Source organism: Natrix helvetica, assembly GCF_964273705.1.
Source record: "Natrix helvetica genome assembly, chromosome: 9".
NCBI classification, from domain to species: Eukaryota; Metazoa; Chordata; class Lepidosauria; order Squamata; family Natricidae; genus Natrix; species Natrix helvetica.
The window spans coordinates 4,148,009-4,169,505 of NC_138560.1; the positions used below are offsets into that span (position 1 = coordinate 4,148,009).

General features: G+C 46.3%; 1 protein-coding gene across 1 annotated transcript in view; it reads left to right on the top strand.

The window, feature by feature from the left end:
- Window positions 1-429: 429 nt before the first annotated feature.
- Window positions 430-21,497, top strand: part of LOC309396427 (cell adhesion molecule CEACAM6-like) — a 44,499-nt gene continuing 23,431 nt past the window's right edge. The window contains exons 1-2 of the mRNA XM_081961542.1: window positions 430-631; window positions 2,785-3,159. Coding sequence (XP_081817668.1) covers window positions 547-631; window positions 2,785-3,159 — 460 coding nt within the window. The 5' untranslated portion in view covers window positions 430-546. The remainder of the gene's footprint in view (window positions 632-2,784; window positions 3,160-21,497) is intronic.

Genomic DNA, 21,497 nt, shown 5'->3' on the forward strand with positions numbered 1-21,497 from the left:
CAGTGATAGGATGTAAAATGGATTATGTATATGAGAGGATGGAAAAGAAAAGATCCGGACAGTACTTTGTTTGTAAAATATGTTAAAATTTGCAATAAAAAATAAAAACCTTGGGGGGGGGGGGAGAAAGAAAAGAAAGATCGGCAGTTCGGCGGTTCGAATCCCTAGCACAGGTCTCTTGCGTGAGCATGGGATTGGACTAGATGACCTCCAAGGTCCCTTCCAAATCTGTCACTGCCTCCCCTCGGCTCGTCCAACCCGGCGAGGCGTGGTAGGGCAGAGCGCCCTGGAGCCGGCTTCTTCACGTCCTCCTCTCTGCCCGGGATCCTATTTGAGCTGCGTCCCCGTTCCCGGGCTGGCAAAGCGGACGGATCGGGCCCCAACGCTGTGGCTCCTCCCTAGAAGGCGTGGCGACCGGGCTAGGTGGGGCTGGGCGCTCGGTGTGCCTCTCTCGGCCGGCGGTTGGGGGCGCAGAAACCACTAGGCACTGCTGCCGACGGATGTGGTAGTGGAAGGCGAGCGCGCGGGTGGACGGCGGAGCGGAGCATGGAGTGGCGGGCAGAAGGTGGGCGCCGCCGCCCTCGGGACCCTCGCGGATGGACGCCCCCCAGGTGGGCGTTGCTCTTTGCAGGTAAATAGGGGTAGGGGGGTCCCGTCGGGTCGACCCTTTGAAGTTTGGAGCTCCAGATGTGGGTTGGTTGGTTTGTTTTTCCCGGAAAGATCCTCGGGGGATTCTCGAAAATCCTGGTTGGCCGTGGAAACGCCGCCCCCGCCCCGGATGGCTGCGGATGGATTCCAGGTCAGGAAGACCTAGCTGGAATCTGACCAACTTTCCCGAGCCTTAACCGTGATCCCCCGATCGTTGGTTGGGCTGGCTGCCGATTGGGAGAGTTAGGGGAGGGGGGGAGGGTGTCCCAAGCACATCTGCAAAACAGCTGGCTCTCAAAAGAGAGAGGAGGGTCTTTCGTTCCCATTTGGCCGGCAGAGTCTGCTGAGAACTGCATCCTTCGGTTTTCCTGGAAAATCCCCTCTCTTCCCCCGTTGCAAATTTTAAAAATATGCGGCTTTTTATTCCTTCTTTTCTCTGTTACCTGCTGTCTGCGCTGGGAGGGTGCTTGGTTTTTTTTTTACAGCACTCAATCGGCTATCAAGGTTTGTGCAAGAAAAACTACCCCAAAATAACGTGAGCAGCATAGAAATTCAAAGCCCAAATTTAACTCGTGGGGACCCTGAGCCCATCCTGGACCACTGCTTTTTTTTGGGGGGGACAACCAATTTTGAATCGTTTCCTGAGCCCCACAAGTTGGGGAGAGAAGCAGGATGCCAGGGGTTTAAGAAAGATACACTCTATCTAATTATACATATACTGACTGCAGCGTGCATAACCTATGCACAGCATTGGAAAAAAGAAAATACACCATCAGAGCTAGATATAATCAGAAAAGTGTTGGCCTGTGCAGAAGCAGATAGGCTCACTTTGGAACTTAAAAATAAAGGGGAATCAGAATATTTCGAGGTATGGAATAGATTTTATGATTGGTATAAGTTAAGATGACAAGACTGGAACAAATGTATATATTGTGATCGAACAGAAGGACAGACAATGTATTAAGTAGAATAACTGTTAATGGTTGAAACTAGCTGTACATAATGTGAATATATGATCACCCCGACTCCGCGGCATTGCATTGTTTTAAATGTAAAAACTATACATACATACATACATACATACATACATACATACATACATACATACATAAGAAGCAGGATGCCATGACAGAGGGCATTTGGCATTAAACACCGGTGCTAAATTCTCATTAACTGCTCTGCTTGAATATATAAATAAAAAGGAGGCTTTTAAAGGCAACATCTGTTTTGCCCAACCTGCTAAGATGTTGAACTAAGTGCCCAGGGAGATGCTGAAGGCTGCCAACATAGCAGGGCTAGAAATCCACCAGAGAGAAGGAGGGAGAATTTGAACTCTGTGCCACCCTGTTGCTGGGCAAGCTTAGCCTGGCCTGTTTGGAGCAAGCCATTGCAAAGAATGAACCTAGCACCCACTTTTAGCCATTGTTCCTGGGGTCATTAAAAAAAAAAGTGCAAGCAACTCCAAAGGGTAGTTTTTCTACTCTGTAGACATGACCGTCTGTTAGTTGTCTGTGGTGGAAAACTGACGTCATGGGTTTATTTTTGCACGTCGGGAGCATTCGATTGTCCAGGGAAATCCTGAACATTGTGGGTTTTTAAAAGGGTTTATTGGTTGATCGAAATATAAAATGCAGGAACACGAAGAAAAAATGGAACTAAAATGGCCAAATAAGGGAGGAAAGGGGGTGGTGGTAGAGAAATGTGTAGGGAAGTGAGGGAGAAAAAAAGAATAAAAAGACATTGATTTCCGAATAAGGCATTTGTTGATCAGCTGAGATTCTTTTGACGAATCCCAAAGGGGCTTTTTCAAGAGGCCACTGGATTTTCTTTGGTTCCCCCCCCCCACTCCCGAAGACTTTTTGCTTCTCATCCAAGAAGCTTCTTCAGTTCTGAAGAAGAACTCTTCTCTTCTGAAGAACTGAAGAAGCTTCTTGGAGGAGAAGCGAAACGTCTTCGAGGAAAAACAAAAGAACAGACGGTTGCCTCTTGAAAAAGCACCTTTGGTAGAACCATTACCTGGAGGACTAAGAATCTCCATCGACATTCTTGTGAGGATATAACTGGGGTGCGGCCAGAATGGGTATTTTGCTTGAACTGAGCTTTTTCTCCTCCTCCCCTCCCCTTTCTACTTTCTAGCTTTCATCCTCGGTTCTTCCTTCCTGTTGGCTCAGGGCCAACCAACCGTCGTTTACAACATCTCGATCTTCACGAACCCACCAGAGACATTAGAAGGGCGGACTGTCAATCTGACCCTCAAACACAACCCGGCCAATTTTGTTTTGTGCAACTGGTACCGAGAGCTCAACACGAAAGAACATTTGATTGTCACGCTCTACCTACCGCCACTCACTGGGAACACGAGTGGCCCTTCCTACTCCGGGCGTGAAGTTGCGGGCTTCGGCTGCTCTCTGCTCATTCAAAATTTAACTTTGAATGACTCCGGAGACTACGTGGTGATCATGGATGGACCTTCGGTGCACGGGAAAGGGGTTGTAAAGATACAAGTCTTAGGTATGGTTTACTTTCTCTGGTGCGGTCTAAGCCCTTTCTGTTTCTGCTGAACCTTGGGAGAGTTTGTCACCTGTCTTTCCAAGTTCTGTTGGAAGCCTTCTTCCCAAGGACTGGAACACTCTCATTCCTTACTCAGCACGACAGAGTCCCAAGGGACCCTGGAGGTCTTCTAGTCCAACCCCCTGCTCAAGCAGGAGATCCTATACCCGTGATGGCAAACCTATGGCACCCGTGCCGCAGGTGGCACGCGGAGCTACATCTGCGGGCACAAGAGCCCCAGGACAGGTCCACGGCACCCTCCGGCCAGCCAGCTGATTTTCGGGTATTTGCTGGGAGTCACGCACACATGCGTGGGGGGGGGAGTGTCACGCACGCATGTACGGGGTTGAGGGGATGCAGCGCTCCTCCCGCATCCCATTTTTGGTTTCAGGAGGAGTCAGGGAGTCCTGCTAGCACCAAAATGGAATGTGTGTGTTGGGGGGGGTGCAGCACATTCCCCCCCCCAACCCCCCCTTTTCGTGCTAGCAGGCCTCCCTGAAGCCTCCTGGGAGCAAAAATGGGGGTGGGGAGAACCAAAACGGGAGTCGCACATGCATGCATAGGGAATGGGAGCGTGGGAGGGGGGTTTCATGCGCACATGTGCATGGGCACAAGCCGCGGGGGGGGCATTGGGTTATGGGTGTCGGCACACACATCACGCTTGCACTTTAGGCACCCGAGGAAAAAACGGTTTGCCATCACTGTCCCAGACCATTTCAGACAAATGATCATCCAATCTCTTGTTAAAAACCTCCAGTGATGGAGCATTCGCAACTTCTGGAGGCAAGGAGTTCCACTGGTTAATAGTTCTCACTGTCAGGAAATCATCTTAATTCTAGGTTGCTTCTCTCCTTGGTTAGTTTCCACCCATTGCTTCTTGTCCTGCCCTTCAGGTGCCTTGGAGAATAGTTTGACTCCCTCTTCTTTGGGGATAACATGACAACACTGCTGTCATGTTATCCCTAATCCTTCTTTTAATCAAACTAGACATACCCAGTTCCTGAAACCGTTTTCCATATGTTTTAGTCTCCAGTCCCCTAATCATCCTGGTTGCTCTTCTCTGCAGTCCCTGCATTCATCCAGACATGGAGTACATTAGCTTGGTTCTAGGACCTCCTGCCTGGTAGAGATACATCTCCCTGAGCCATATAAGGCCCTGCTTGCTTTTTGATTTAGCACGATAGGTGAAACCGGCCCGACTGTTACATGTGGTTTGTTTGCACCGCTGTTTGTTAACAGACACGGTTGGCTGGCTTTGTATGCTGGGCTAAACTATCATTTGCAATGACTTCCCATGACATACCACACCAAACTAAATTAAAGAGAAGGACTGAAATGGTATAAGGCCATGATGGAGAACCTATGGCATACGTGGCCAGAGGTGGTGCACCCAGCTCTCTCTGTGGGCAAGCGCACCGTCGCCCCAGCTCAGCCAGTGGGTCTTCAGGTTTCCGACGTGTGCATGCGCGCCTGCCACTGCTTGTCAGGTTTCTAGCACTGTGGTGCTAGAAACATATGCGTGCACCTTCAGGTTTGGGCACTCTGTGCCTAAAGGTTTCGCTGCCCCTGGTATAGGGTTTCTTTCCCAAGCAGGGGGTTGGACTAGAAGACCTCCAAAGTTCCTTCCAACTCTGCTATTCTGTTATTCTTGTTATGTTATTACCTATGAGAGCAGGTTTCCAGTATTTGAGGGGTAGGTACAAGGAAGAGGGGATTGACTGATTCTCTGCCCCAGAGGGCAGGACAAGAAGTAATGGGTGGAAGCTAGTTAAAGAGAGATTCTGAACTAGAACTAAGGAGAAATTTCCTGACAGTGTGAAGGGCTTGTCTTCAGAAGTTGTGGATGCTCCATTGCTGGAGGTTTTCAAGAAGAGACTGGATAACTATTTGTCCAGAATGGTATAGGATCGCCTGCTGAGGCAGGGGGTTGGACTAGACGACCTCCAAAGTCCCTTCCAACCCTTTTATTATATGTTCTAACATGTTATGGTTTTGCTAAGAGGGTGAACTCGGCTGTCGTGGCTTCAGGAGCAAAATGTGATAAAGACTAAATATGACTTCACTTAGAGCAGTGTTTCTCAACTTTAGCAACTAGAAGATGTGTGAACTTCCAAGTCCCAGATTTCCCAGTGCCAACTGGGGAATTCTGGGCGTTGGAATCCGCACATCCACAAGTAGCTAAGGTTGAGATACGTTGGCTTAGGGCAGGGTTTCTCAATCTTGGCGACTTTAAGTCCTGTGGACTTCAACTCCCAGAATTCCCCACCAGCTGTGCTGGCTGGGGGATTCTGGGAGTTGAAGTCCACAGGACTTAAAGACAGTGAGAAACACTGGCTTAGGGCATTTATACAACCACAGTCGATCTGTACACAGAGAAAAGGAGATTCCGTTTGGGGATCTGGTTGCAACTGCTCGCTGTTCTGGAGAAATGAAGTGAATTTCAGGAATGTTAAATATGTTGTCATCTCCAAAATTGCCTCTGGGATGAGCTTAAAAGTCTGGGTGATGGAGAATTGGGCAGCAAAGAGATTGAGGCCTGTTTTTAAACCTCTTTGGTTGGTTTGAATACTTTAAATCCAGCTGAGCAATGAGAGAGGCGTGACTCTTAATTGTGAGGAAAACTGAAACATACTCACATGATAGATGAGTGAAAATTCAGCTCTGCTTGCCTACATAGAATATAGAACAACAGAGTTGGAAGGGATCTTGAATGCCCCAACACTGGAAGTCTTTAAGAAGATGTTGGATAGCCATTTGCCTGAAACGGTATAGGGTTTCCTGCCTAGGCAGGGGGTTGGACTAGAAGGCCTCCAAGGTCCCTTCCAACTCTACTATTGTATTATTGTATTATCTTGGAAGTTTTCTTGACTCAGCCTTCCATCCTTCCAAGGTGGGTCAAATGAGGACCCAGATTGTTGGGGGCAATAGGCTAATACTATAAACCGCTTAGAGGGGGGCTGTAAAGCACTGTGAAGCGGTATATAAGTCTAAGCGCTATTGCTATGTCTGTTAAAAGCTATCGCAAGCCACTTCGCAACATGAAATTAGTGGCGTGCGTTCCGTATCAATTTTGCATGCACAGATGCGACTTTCATCCAGACACCTCTTGGTGATAAAAATCCTGGCTGGAGACACATCTTCTACTTGCCCAACCGCAAAGCTGTGGTCCAATGGACCATACCCCAAATAACGTGTGAGTTATATTTTAAGATGTTGAGAGTTTAGAAAGAGTGCAGAGAAGAGCAGCCAAGATGATTAGGGGCCCAGAGGCTGAAACATATAAAGAACAATTGCTCGAATTGGATATGTCTAGTTTAATGAAAAGAAGGACTAGGGATGACATGATAGCAGTGTTTCAATAGCTAAGGGGCTGTCCCAAAGAAAGAGGGGGGGGTTGTCAACCTACACTCCAAAGCACAGAAGGCAGGATGAGCAGCAATGGGTGGAAACTAATCAAGGAGAGAAGAAACCTAGAACTAAGGAGAAATTTCCTGACAGCTGGAACAATTAATCAGTGGAGCAACTTGAGATTGGACAATTGTTTGTCTGAAAGCATATAGAGTCTCTGGCCTGAGCAGAGGGTTGGACTAGAAGACCTCCGAGGTCCCTTCCAACTCTGTGTTATATTTCCTGGATCCAGCAGAGCCTCTAGCACTGAATGTCCACTCAAAAATAACGTACAAGATCCAGCATTGACCTAATATTAAAACCAAGGCAGAAATTGGACTTCCTGCTTGGTTATTCAATACTTGATTTCCCGCAATTAGACACGTGTGGGTGTCCATTGAAAAGTGTTGTGTTGGATGTGATTTAAGTGGGATACCAGACTTCTTTTCCAATCGGCTTCTTCATGCAAGGTGTTAATTTATGTGGCTGTCCTTCAATGCATGTGTGAAAGGACACACACATCCCACTCACCCTAAGGCTGCTTGTTGCTGAGCAGATTCTGTGGAGATAGTTTGCTTTGACCCGTTAAACTCTACAGGGTGAACCACTGGTCGCTTCTTGGTTCTGTATTAAAGGCTACCTTTGTTGCTGTGAGGTTTTTTGAATCCACAAAATGATCCTTAAAACACTAGACTTTGGGAAAAGGTCCTTTGGGGTATTGAATCCAGCTTCCTGATCAATACAAAAAGCCAAATTCCGATATTCTTAATAAATGGCTGTCTAGTCCAGCATTATCCAATTGTGGCAACCTTTAAGATGTGGGGACTTTAAAATTCCCCAGATAGCACGCTTGGACTTCAATTCTCAGAATTCCTCAGACAGCATGCATGGATTTCAACTCCCACAATTCCCCAGCCAGCATGCTGAGATATCAACTCCCAGAATTCTCTTGCCAACAGCTGGGACTTCAACTCCCAGAATTTCCTAGCTACCGTGGCCATTGTGCATTGGCATTCTAGGAGCTGAAGTCCACATTGGTCTGGTCCTTGCTGGAGTACATGAAGCGCAGGAGAGCTCCCCATGCTTGTAACTGGATCTGCTATCAAATTATTTGGCTTGTTAGGACGTTTTGCAGCATTTATGAGGTTGAGGTCCCCTCCGATCCCCTGATAATATTTCACATCCAGTTTTAGCAGGAGAAAAAGACATGTTTAAAGGAACAAAGGAAGACTGAGGCTAGGTGTCTGCCTCAACAAATATTCTGCTGGTTTGAGGAAGGACAGAACCAAAGATCATTGCCCCTGGTAGCTTCGGATTAATGTATAAACGTTACTTCCTTAAACTGGAGAGAAATCTTGTTTGAATATTTCCGCATGTTTGAATATTTCCAGGTGGGTTGACAAGACCAGGGTCCCTGCTGTCTAACGCTAGTGTTTCTTGAACTGTCTGCGTGCATTTGTGAAGTTGAAATTATTGTCTTTTAACGGCCCCATAATCCCTTGCGGGGTGCAGTCTGGGCGACTGAATGGAGCTAGCAGAGCATTTTAATGGCCGGATGCCCTTCCCTGTTGCCAATATGGAGTTTTGTTCGGCAGATATATTCTCATCATGCCCAGAGAGAGAAATATCTGTCTCTACCTAGGATCGAACTCACAGCCTCCCGAGGGGGAGGCGAGCGCTCCACTTCTAGGCCACCCCACCACTCCTTTGTGAAGTTGAAATGCGTCTGGGTAATTCTTTTGAGTCTGAGATTTCTTTGGCCAAGCCTGATGCCCTGGAGCCCCTAAAGAACTGCAGGTTTTTAAACTCTGAATGTCTCATCCATTCATCTAACAAGAGCTAAAACGTTCGGAGTTCTCACAAGCAGTTGAAAGAGTCTGGAGTACTTCCTCTCTCTTTGGAAGGCCTTCTTCCTCTTTCCATGTGGCACTGCTAAGCTCTCTTCCTTACCGTCAAGACCAGAGGTGGGGAACTATTATGTCCCTTTTATGACGTGTGGACTTCCAACTCCTGGAATTCCTGAGCAAGCATGGATGATAGATTTTCCTGGTCATCCTGTGGCTTTTTCTCTTTGTGTTTGGCTATGGCACTCCTGCACAACTGGTTTTTTTTTCTCTGCTTTTCCAAAAATCCTCTATGCCAGCACCAAGGAGTAGCCAGGTCACAGCCCCTTCCCCATTTATATTTATGTATAAGAGAGATGGAGAGAGAGGGGGGGAAATTGAAAGAGAGAGAGATGGAGAGAAAGGAAGAGAGACAGAGAGGGGGAGAGATGGAGAGAGAGAGGCAGAGAGAGAGAGATGGAGAGAGAGAGAGAAATTGAAAGAGAGAGAGATGGAGAGAAAGGAAGAGAGACAGAGGGGGAGAGATGGAGAGAGAGAGGCAGAGAGAGAGAGATGGAGAGAGAGAGATAAATTGAAAGAGAGAGAGGTGGAGAGAAAGGAAGAGAGACAGAGAGGGGGAGAGCTGGAGAGAGAGAGGCAGAGAGAGAGAGATGGAGAGAGAGAGAGAAATTGAAAGAGAGAGAGGTAGAGAGAAAGGAAGAGAGACAGAGAGGGGAGAGATGGAGAGAGAGAGGCAGAGAGAGAGAGATGGAGAGAGAGAGAGAAATTGAAAGAGAGAGAGGTGGAGAGAAAGGAAGGGAGAGAGGGGGGAGAGATGGAGAGAGAGAGGCAGAGAGAGAGAGATGGAGAGAGAGAGAGAAATTGAAAGAGAGAGAGATGGAGAGAAAGGAAGAGAGACAGAGAGGGGGAGAGATGGAGAGAGAGAGGCAGAGAGAGAGAGATGGAGAGAGAGAGAAAGCTTGATTTTATTTATTATATGAAATAGTACAACAGGCCTTCAGTTAATCACAAAGTTGCTTGGGGGGCCTTTGGGCCAGTCAGCCTTAACCCAGCCGATGCTGCAAGCTTGTTCTGAGAGAAACCACAGAGGCTGTTTTCTTCTTTCAAATCTCAAGAAAAAGTGAGGGAACGATGCAAAAAAAAGAAAACATAGCTTTGCTCGCCTGCTGCTTTAGATAAGGCAACCACCTCTTCAGCATATGCTCTTTTTCAACTTCCAATATGCTGAGTCCTTTAGTTCCATGGGCCCCATTCGTGGAGCCCCCCCGCCCCCTCGTTTCTCTGCATTTTTGCCTCTGTCCTTCCTGAGAAGGAATCTTTGTTTAGGCTGCCAACAGCAGTGTAAATACGAGAATTGTTTGATTAAACAACTGATGTCCTTGCTGGTCGGAATGTTCTGTCTCTTTTGAGACAAGGAAAAATATTTGTAGAATTTTGGCTTTTTCCTTCCCATCGTCCCCAAGGCGGGATGACTGAGACCCACCGTTTCATTGTACTTTTTCATTAGTTTGTTAAATTTATGTGTGTCCGTCTCACTATCCAAAGAGACTCTTTTTTTAAAGATTTTTTTTATTCTCTTACATAGCATTTTAAGTATACATCCATATAATTGTTATTCTTCTTTACATTTATCATTCTTATACATTTATTATTTCATTCAATAGGTTATAATATACAGTTCGGATTGCTTTATTTACCATCCCTTTCTCCTGTTGTAACACCACCTTATTTTCCCTTTCTTTTCTCCCTCCCTCCCTTCTCTACTTTCTTCCTTCCTCCTCTCCTTCCCCTTCCTTCTTCCCTTCCCTTTCTCCTACTCCTACTCTTCCTCTTCCCTTCCTACCCTTTCTCCTTCTCTTCCTCTCCCTTCCATCCTCCTCTCCTTATCTCTTTCTTCTTTCCCCCTCTTCCTTTCATTCTCTCCTCCTCTCTCCCTTTCCCAAAGAGACTCTTTTAATAGTAGTAGGTAGCTTCTTACTGTACATCAGCTTTTGGCGATCTGTCAGCCTCTGGGTGTGTTGAGTTCAAGTCCCATAATCCTTACCCAGCGTTGCTTTTACAAAATTTTGTGTGGAGGTTCTGAAGGGTAGCGTTGTTTCAAACTACTACTGGTCTATAGTAATGAAAGAGCTTGTTTGGTCTAGTGGTAAAGGTGCTGGCCCAGAAACCAAGAGTGTGAGTTCTAGTCCTGTTTCTAGCTGGCTAGGTGACTTTGGAAGACGCACCAGGAGACTGGGAATTCTAGTCCCACTTTAGGCATGAAAGCCAGCTGAGTGATTTGGGGCCACTCAGCAGGAGACAGTGAGTTCTAGTCCCACCTGGGTGATTTGGGACAATTGCCAACCCTATCCCCACTTAGCCCTATAGAGTTATTGTTACAGGGAAAATAGGAGGAGGAAGGAGTATTAAGTATGTTTGCCATCTTGAATTATTTATCCAGTAACAAAGGAAGGGAGGGAGGGGAGGGAGGGAGGAAAAGGAAGAAACAAAGAAGAGAAGAGAGAGAAAGGAAAGAGGGAGAGAAGGAAGGAGGAAAGAGACAGGAAGGAGGGAAGAGAAAAAGGAAGGAGGGAAGGAAAAGGAAGGAAAGAATGAAGGAAGGGGGGAAAGAAGGAAAGAAAGAAAGAGGAAGGAAGGAAGGAAAGGGAAGGAGGGAGGGGAGGGAGGGAGGAAAAGGAAGAAACAAAGAAGAGAAGAGAGAGAAAGGAAAGAGGGAGAGAAGGAAGGAGGAAAGAGACAGGAAGGAGGGAAGAGAAAAAGGAAGGAGGGAAGGAAAAGGAAGGAAAGAATGAAGGAAGGGGGGAAAGAAGGAAAGAAAGAAAGAGGAAGGAAGGAAGGAAAAGAAAAGAAAGAGGAAGAAAGAAAAGAAAAAGAAAGAAAGAAAAAAAGAGGAAGGAAGGAAAGGGAAGAAAAGAAAAGGCATTTTAAGTGCCCGAGGAAGTATTAGTGAAATAATAAAATCAATATTGTTCCACTATTATCTCCAGGTCCTTAAGAAAATGCTTCTGCACCATTTAGACTGTATTTTCAAGGCTAGCGATTGTATTCTATTGACTGAGAGAAGACACTAATGGTTGCACGAGCGAGTTCTCGTTATTCTGATTGTGAGTCCGTTAACCAAGATGTGGCAAAGCAGGAGCAGAGAAATGTCTTGCTTCCTGTTCATTTGACGAGTTTCCTTGATACTTCAAGCCTTGCCTTACTCTCTTTTCCCTTCTTCTGTTCTGGAGACAGATTCTGCAGAAACCATTAGTCAGAAGTGGGGTCAGCAGTTTCGGGAAACTGGGATCTCTCCAACAGGGTTTTACACAATGGTTAGACGTGGGAAAGGGCTTCTCTTACGAAAGCCCGTGGAGATTCGCGCTGCATTCCCCCACCCTCCCTCCCGTTGCAAAGTCCTGCACATTCCTTCTCTTTCCTTGTTTTTCATTAACCCAACAGCTATTTTCTTTTTTTAATTGGCTGGCAGCAGGCCTAGATAATGAGACTTCTGGCATCGGGGACGTTGCCCAAATACACAGACAAGAGCGTCCGTAGGAAAAAATTAAATTGGACAGCCTTTTAAGATCCAGAAGGAACGGCCCCCGTTTGGGTGGCAAGGGAGAAAATTGAGATTTCGTTCAAGTTTGTTGCATAAATTCAAATCCGGAAAGCACACACAGATAACCGATTCAGCTGGATTCATTAACTTCTTTATATACATAAGAATAGATGAATAAATGTACAAAGCCAACAGGTGGTTCTTCCAAGTAAACACAAGGCAGGAGAGTTGCAGGCAAACACAAACAGCTAGTTTCATTTCAGCAGAAAAGCCCATACAGACTGCTAGTTTACTTCTCAGAGCAGCTGACTGCTTAAGTTTCGGTTTCAATTCTCTGCACAGATTCAGATCTGTTTAAGCTGACTTAGTTGCCATGCCTATTAATTGGCTGACCTTGTTCCCATGTCTCTCCCACTCATGAATATTTTAAGAGATTTATCCCAGGCGGTGCGTTGAAAATGAAGCAATCAAGAGGCGCTCATCTATTATTTATTCAGAAATGGCCCTCCAGAAGCAATTTATTCTCCTTTCCTTAACCAAATCCGTGATGATGAACCTATCGCACGCATAACACAGGTGGCAAGCAGAGCCCTCTCTGCGGCGCGCCAGCCATCACCCCAGCCCATCTCCACTGCGCATGCGTGCGTGCCTCCCACCAACCAGCTGGTCTTTGGGTCTCTGCCGTGCATGCACAGGGAGGCGAGGTGCATGTGGGGGGTGCTTGCATTGTATTTTGGGGGCTCGTGCAGCCACCCACAACTCATTTTGGGTCTCACAGGCCTCCTGCACCAACCTGGAAGCCAAAACGGGGTGCAGGGGTGCCAAGCAAAGCCCCCTGTGCCCCGTTTTGGGCCTAGAAAGCCTCCTGCACCAACCTGGAAGCCAAAAATGAGCAAGGGGGAGGCAGTGCTCATGCACAAGGAGGGCTCACAGTGCATTTTTGGGGTTTTGCACATGCACTCTTTAGGCACTCAGCACCAAGAAGGTTAACCATCACTGAACTAAACAATAACTTTTTCCTCTGTCACCTGTTCACCAAGCGCTTCGAAAAACCCTTTAAATTCGAACCCCTTAAAATTGTCTGCAAACGTATAAAGTCACTTTTTTTTAATTTTTGGCCTGAGTTTTCATAGCCAGCAGTCTTTGTCAACTAGGGCAAAAAAAAATTTTAATCAGAGAGCAAGGAGTTTATTGTCGCCACAGAAGTGCCATATCCTGCCGTGGAATTATCATTTTTAATCATGAAACGCGGAGCTTGGCGAAATGAACCGGAGATTTCTGGTCGCGATTAGAGCCCATTGCGCATGCGAAGAATGAATCGGTTTGCTCAATTTGCACGCCAGGCAAAAATAGATCAGCGTACAGCTAGCCCTCTGCTTGCGACCACAATTGGGATCAGAATATCCGTCGCTAAGCAGAGTGGCTGTTGAGTGAGTCATGCTTCATTTTGCAACCTTTTTTTTGCAATGCTTGTTAAGCCCTTAAGTCAGGGGTGTCCAAACTTGGCAACTTTAAGACTTGTGGACTTCAACTCCCAGAATTCCCCAGCCAGAGTTGGCTGGGGAATTCTGGGAGTTGAAGTCCACAAGTCTTAAAGTTGCCAAGTTTGGACACCCCTGACTTAAGTGAACCCAGCTTCCCTCGTTGACTTTGGTTGTCTCAGCTGGAAAGGTTACAAATTGTGACCTTGGGACATTGCCACTGTAGCAAATACATCTCAATTACTGTATTTCCCCGAAAATAAGACAGAGTCTTATTTTCTTTTGAGCCCCAAAATAAGCACTTAGCCTTATTTTTAGGGAGGTCTTATTATTTTTGAGGTGCAGGAGGCAGCGAGCGTGGTCACCTCACGGCTGCTGCTGTGTTGCAATATTTTTGCGGGAGAGCTTATTTTAGCGCATGCGCTCAAAAGCCCAATTGGGCTTATTATCTGTGGAGGTCTTATTTTTGGGAAAACAGGGTATCAATTGTCCAAATTTGGATCGTTGTGACCAGTGAGGGATCCTGTCACAGTCCTAAGTGCAAGGACCAGCAGTGAGTCTCTTTTTTGCCACACCGTTGTAACTTTGAACGTTGGTTAAACATACGGTCGTAAGACGAGGGCTGCCTGTACGTTACGTTCGTGATGAGCACCTTCTCAATTGTCTTGGAAGAAAGGAAGAAAGAAATATAAATGCCTTCCTGGTTGGATATATATCAAGATTGGGTAGGCAAAATTAATGTGTGCCAAGAATTGTCTGATGCTTTTTCCTGCAGTATAAAAAGATGCAGTGTCTCTCTCTCTCTCTCTCTCTCTCTCTCTCTTGTCAAGGTAAATTCCTGGGGATTTTGTGGATACAAACAGGTTTTTTTCTTGGCCACCGTACAGAAAATTATTTGCCATTGCTGACTTACATTTTTTTTTCAACTTTCCGTCTGCTCTGTCACTTTCCGTCCAATGCTACAGGTTGAAATGGTGTAGGGCAAGAGTGTCAAACTTGATTTCACTGAAGGCCATAATCAGGGTTGAGTTTGACCTCCGGGGAAGGGAGAGCTGGTGGGCGTGGCCGAGGGGCGTGGCCAGCTCGACGTCACTCGTGTCGGGGGTGCCTGTGGTGGCCGGAGCGCTCTGCCATCGGAAACGGCCTCCCGAGTTCCGTTTCCGGCTGCGACAGCCTCCTGCAACACTCTGCCAGTGAAAGTGGCGCTCGGGAGGGCTGCATGTGGTCCTCTATTTTTGCTAGCAGAGGCACTGTGGGCCTGTCCTTCACTATTCCAGGAGGCCCCACGGGTCAGATCTAAGCAGTTTGACACCCCTGGTATAAGGTTTCCGGCCTGAGCAGGGGGTTGGACTGGAAGACCTCGAAGGTCCCTTCCAACTCTGTTATTCGACGTGCCTATACTTAGCTTTTCTGAGCTGAAAGTTAGCTGAGGGCTACAGCTTCCTGCATTTTTATGCAATCTGCTGTGGCACAAATCCTCCTGAGGCAGCTCATCATCTTCTAGATCCCCAGAGGATAGGAATGGTCCCATGTGCTGCTTTATTTCATCACCTAACAAGACTTTGCAATTCCCTCGGAAAGCAAGAAGGAGAAGAGCAGCCGTGCGTGAAAATGGCGCCGGCAGGACAAGAGGTCAAAACAGGAAAGCAGCATAGAAAATCCTCGAATGCAGATAATTGCGTGTTCTGGGCAGCTTTTCTGAAACATGGTGAGGAGGAATCATCAGCACCAGAACGAAGAGCTTGCATCGATGCCATTTCGGAGGTTGTCGCATTCACAGGAGCTGGGCAGGAGTTGGGAGAAGAGGCCACATACACAGGTTGTCTTCAACGTAAAGCAGTTCTTTTATTGACCGATCAAAGTTAAAACGGCAATGAAAAAAGCCACAACAGGATAGCAAAGCGTAGCGTAGAATAGAGTAGAGTAGAGTAGAGTAGAAAATAGAATAGAATAGAATAATAGAATAGAATAGAGTAGAAAAGAGTAGAATAGAAAATAATAATAGAATAGAATAGAATAGAATAGAGAATAGAATAGAGTAGAGTAGAAAAGAGTAGAATAGAAAATAGAATAGAATAGAATAGAAAATAGAATAGAGTAGAGTAGAATAGAATAGAATAGAATAGAATAGAATAGAATAGAATAGAATAGAAAATAGAATAGAATAGAATAGAATAGAAAATAGTAGAGTAGAATAGAATAGAATAGAAAATAGAATAGAAAAGAGTAGAATAGAATAGAACAGAACAGAACAGAATAGAATAGAATAACAAGAGTTGGAAGGGATCTTGGAGGTCTTCTAGTCCAACTACCTGCTCAGGCAGGAAACCCTAGACCTGTGGTGGTGAACCTATGGCACATGTGCCACAGGTGACACACAAAGCCATATCTGCCGGCACACAAACTGTCAGCTGCAGCCCGCATGCATGCTCTGGCCAGCTGATTTTCAGCCTTCCAGAGGGCCAGGGGACGCCATTTTCACTCTCCCCAGGCTTCAGCAAAGCCTCTGGAGCCTGGAGAAGGGAAAATATGGGCCCAACGGGCCTACCAGAAGTTTGGAGACATCCGTTCCCGGCTTCCAGACGGCCTATGGGGGGCCAGGGGAGGCTGTTTTCAAAAGCAGGTAAAATGCAAGTAGAAAAATAGGAACCATCTTTGGTGGGAAGGTAACAGCGTTCTGTGCGCCTTCGGCGTTTATTCATGCCGACCACGTGACCACGGAGACATCTTCGGATAGCGCTGGCTCTTCGGCTTTGAAACGGAGATGAGCACCGCCCCCTAGAGTCGGGAACAACTAGCACATATGTGCGAGGGGAACTTTTACCTTTACCTTAAGCCGAAACCATTCAAAATCCAGGTTTGGTTTTTCCTAAAACAGGAACATTTTATAAGATGTGCAAAACCAACAAACGTACAGATGTTCACACCGGGCTCTCATGTGGGGGTGTTGGAAGATTGTAGTCGCGACACGCCAGTCCAAGCTACATCACGGATGTACCTCAAAATCCCAGGAAGGCTTTGATCAGGTGATTGAGACACCTAAATCCTGACTGCAGGCCCTCCAAACCGTAATCCTGGGATGGAAAAAGCAGTAGAAGGATTGCACAGTAGCCAACACAAGGTTGTATTATTTTAATGGCTGCTCATAAAATGCCTATGTCTTGCATAAACACCGATGGTTAACTGGGCCAAGGGCTGCAAAAGGTTGCCAGGTTTTCCCAGCCCTTAGCTACACTATATTGCCAAAAGTATTCGCTCACCTGCCTTTACTCGCATGTGAACTTACTGTAAGTGAAGTCCCATTCCTAATCCATAGGGTTCAATATGACCTCGGTCCACCCTTGGCATCTATAACAGCTTCAGCTCTTCTGGGAAGGCTCTCCACAAGGTTGAGGAGTGTGTTGATGGGACTTTTTGACCATTCTTTGACCAGTGAGGTCGCACACTGATGTTGGACGAGTTTACGTGGCCTACCACTTCGTGGCTGAGTTGCCGTCGTTCCCAAACACTCCCACGTTCTTATAACACAGCTGACGGTTGACTGTGGAATATTTAGGAGCGAGGGAATTTCACGACTGGATTTGTTGCCCAGGTGGCATCCTATCACAGTCCCACGCTGGACTTCACTGAGCTCCTGAGAGCGACCCCTTCTTTCACCAATGTTTGTACCAACAGCCTGCCTGCCTAGGGACTTGATTTTATACCCCTGTGGCCATGGAAGTGATCGGATTGGTTCTGATTATCTGGATGGGGGAGCGAATACTTTTGGCAATATGTATAACTTGCCAAAGTTGGTCGGATACTTTTTGGTTGAATGGTTTCACTTTCGATTCCTCTGTTTTTTAAGGTGCGCTTTATTGATCTGTTATGTGTTTTACTGGGTCCATAAAAAAAAAACTGAACGAACTGAGCAACGGCAAACAAAAAGGGCATTTGGGAAAGGGCCTTCCGTGCGAATGTGCGGATTCTTTAACACTGTGATGCCGAACCCATGGCACCCATGCCACAGGGGGCACGTAGAGCCCTTTCTGGGGGCACGCAAGCTGTCGCCCCAGCTCAGCTCCACAGCTTTCTGGTTTTCGGGTCTCTGCCGTGTATGCGGGGCGAAAGGGGGAGACGCGTATGCATGCACGGAGGAGCACGGGGGGGTCGCACACATGTGCGGGAGTGGGTGGGCATACAGGTGGGGGTTGTCACACGTGCGTTGCGTTATGGGTGTGTGCATACATGATCTTTCAGCATGCAGCGACGAAAAGGTTAGCCGTCATTGCTTTAACACTTTCTCTGTATTTGCTGGGATCTGTGGCTTCCTTCCGTGGTCTCCCCTCCCCTCCGTGGGATTGGCATCTGTCTCATGTTGCCACTCTTGGAATGGGGAATTTTTCCACGTAATTCTGATGACGGGTTCCTTGGTTGTTTTGCCCCTCTTTTTAAGTCCTCAATACAGGTAATCCTCAACTTACATGATCAATACATTTTCATGGCAAAGCAAGACAGCGGTTAAGGCAGTTTCATTCCATTTTACGACCTTTCTGGCCACCGTTTGTTAAGTGAATCATGGCCGCTCTTAACTTAGTAACATGGTTGCTAAGTGAATCTATCTTCCCCGTTTTGACTATGGCGGTCGGAAGGTCACCAAACCACAACCCTGGGACACTGCGACCGGTTGCCAAGCATCTGAATTTTGATCGCATGACCATGGTCGTAAGTGTGGAAAATAATCCTTAGTCACCTGTTTCAGTGTCATCGTAACTTCAGTCACTAAAAGGAAAATTGTAAGTCGAGGACTACCTGTATTTCTCTGTCTCTGGACTTCTCCTACAACTGTGAAATGCTGTCATCCTACAGTGCGTTTCTCTGTGATGCTTCCCAATTGATTGTCCTTGTGTATGTGTCCTTGGTATCTGTGTCTGTTTGTAAGAGGTGCTTGGTTCTTTTTCCTGGACTTTGTGATCTGTTTAAAATTGGTGGTGGGGGTGGGTGACTTGATTCCCCAGCAATCTGGAGTCTCCTCTGCCCCTTTTCTATCCTCACAGGTGCTGTCCTTAAAGTCACCGTCACCGGGCCTTCTCATGTGCTAGAAAATCAACCTGTCACTTTTCGTTGTTCCTCTTTGGGTTTCAATGTTTCCTACTCCTGGTTGAAGGGAGACCAACCGATTGAAGCAGGAGGGAAGGTCCTTGTGGAAAACAACAACCAGACCCTCACGCTCCTTACAACTTCTCGGAGTGACGCAACCAGCTATACCTGTTCTGGGCAAAATAGCTTCTCGGCCAACAGCAGTGAGCCTCACCAGCTTGACATCTTCTGTAAGTTTAGGCTGGAGGTGTCCCTTCCCATCCAGCCAATGGCTCACCACCAGTCCATCTTCTTTGCGGGTCGGAGTCTGGGCAACTGAATGGAACTGAGGGTTTACTGGCCAGATGCCCTTCCCTGTTGCCAATGCAGAGTTTTGTTCAGCAGATTATATTCTCATTCTGTCCAGAGAGAGAAATATCTGCCTCTACCTAGGATCGAACTCACAGCCTCCTGGTTGTGAGGCGAGAGCTCCACCTCTAGGCCACCGCACCACTCTAATGGCTCACCATCAGTTGGCCCCTTTTAATAAACCCTCGGGGGGGGGGGGTGATGGCTCAGTGGTTAAAGACACTGAGCTCGTCAACTGGAGACCCGAGCACCACGAGACAGGGTGAGCTCCCGTTACTTGCTCCAGTTCCGGCCCGTCTAGCAGTTTGAAAGCAACTGCAAGTAGATAATTAGGTACCATTAATTAACAGTAACAGTGTTCCATGTGCCTTTGGGGAATAGCTATGCTGTCCCCGTGACCACAGAAAATGTCTTTTGACAACACTGAGTCCCTCAGTCAAAAAATGATGATGAGTTGGACACAACCGGATAATAGACTTTTAATAGACTCTCAATAGAAGATACAGTGGTACCTTAGTACTCATCATTAATTGGTTTCAGGAGGAGTAGCAAAAACGATACGTACTAAGCACATTTTTCCCATAAGGAATAATATATATAATTGTTATGAGTTCCCAAACCAAAGACAATGCACATTTTGAAGGCAATCTGTAAAAAGATAGGATCAGATACCATTACTTTACATGAGAAATAAACCTAAAAATTCAGACATGCTTGGATTAAAAAAAAAAGTTTAAAGACTTTGCCTGTACTGATGAAGGAAGGAAAAAGCTCAAAAGTACACAAAAATGATCACAAAAGCTAGTAATAAGACAGCAAGGGGATGTGCACAGGACAACAGCTACTGTGTGAAAGGGCAACCGACACTGACAAATTCTAGCTTGTGTGTTTAGTACTAAACAAATAACAAGCACGGGGACAAAATTTTCTCATTGAGATGCATTGAATACCAAATTCGATGAGTTTCAAAGCAGCTGGGTACCAAGATACCTACATAAATATATTTTGACAATCTTTTGTCCCCTGGCTAACTGAAGACAGCTGGCTTTAGAAGGAAGGAGAAGCAACCTCAAATACATTTGATACCTTCGTCATGTGTTTGGTTATAGTCTCTCTCTCTCCTTGGAATAGTTGATTCCGGGTTAATCTGCCTCCAAGGAAGGATGAGACTTTGCCCCTTCTATTTTGTTTATTTTTTTGCCCTGCCCTGCCCTGTGTGACAATGATTCTTTCATCCAGAGAACTGAAAGACATTCATGCTGAATCTGAAGGCAGGAAATGTTGGTGATTTGAATTCAGGATCCAGTCCTGTTATCTATTTTCAAGTACTGCCTTGAAAACCAGCAGGGGTTTTTTGGCCTAGTAGCTCTCCTTCAACCCAACCTGCCTCAAAGGACCATTGAACAAGCTCTTTGCTCTTCAAATGGATGCTTGGAAAAAGAATAATGGGAGCCAGCTTCTTCACCGAACTTAAAACTAGCTTGCATTAAAGCTTTGAGCTTGACAACGAGCAAGAAATAAAAGAGGATCCAGAAAACGGGAGCTCTGTAGTCTTTTGAAGGTTATTGCTGGGTTTTAGTCAGACATCCTCTAGTTTTCCACTCCCTGGGATTTCTCCGTATATAGAGCCAGCATATGGTTACCCCCAGTGGTGGGTTGCCAATATTTTTACTACCGGTTCGGGCGCGCTCCTGCCCACACTTGCACACATGTGCAAAAAGCTTCCAGGTGGGTGGGTGGAGCCTCCTGCCGTGGCTACTACTGGTTTGCCCGATCCGGGCCAAACTGGGAACAACCCACCTCTGGTTACACTCCAAAATTAGGATTTTATTTTCAGACGGGTTTAGGACAATTAGCCAACGTTTCATTTGGGTATTTTTTTATTATTGGAGATCACGTTTTTGGTCGAAATTATTGTAACTTTTATTTATGGAGTAGCTTCTTTATGTTGTTATTATTGGTCACAGATCCATCAAAATCAATGCATTTGTTGAATTGTCCTGCAGCAAGTTTCTCCCAGCAAAAGTTAGCTGCAGGGAGTTGTCCTATTCCATTTTCAGACATAATGCCATAATAACACTGGTAGTTTTTCCTAAGTAGCATGATTTTTTCCCCAACATATGACTTTCCTATGTTTGCTCCAGACGGGCCTGAACACCCCGTAATCAGCCCCCTACAACAAGTTTACAATGAGCATTCCACTCTCAACCTCTTCTGCTCTGCCGTGTCTAATCCACCTGCAAAGTTTTCTTGGTATCTTAACGGAGAACTTCTGGCACATCAGAGCGATTCTCACCTGGCCCAGCCTCTTACTCGGAAGAACGCTGGAAACTATACTTGTAAAGTTGACAATGTCGAAACTGGACTTTCCAAAGCCATCGTATTGGAGATCAGCATTCGGGGTGAGTAGCTTGGATGGCCAAGCTCACCCAAATCTTTTGGAGGACTTGCTGTGGGGTGATTTCTCTGGGTATCTTTTTTGGTGTGACTCTTTCTTCGCTTCCTGTCATCTCGGTACGTCCTTTTCAGCGCTCTGCATGGATTTGATTTTGGACTTTCCTGCACTTTGGTTTGAGTTTTCTTATCATGGTACTCCACCCTGGGATTTTACCATGACTA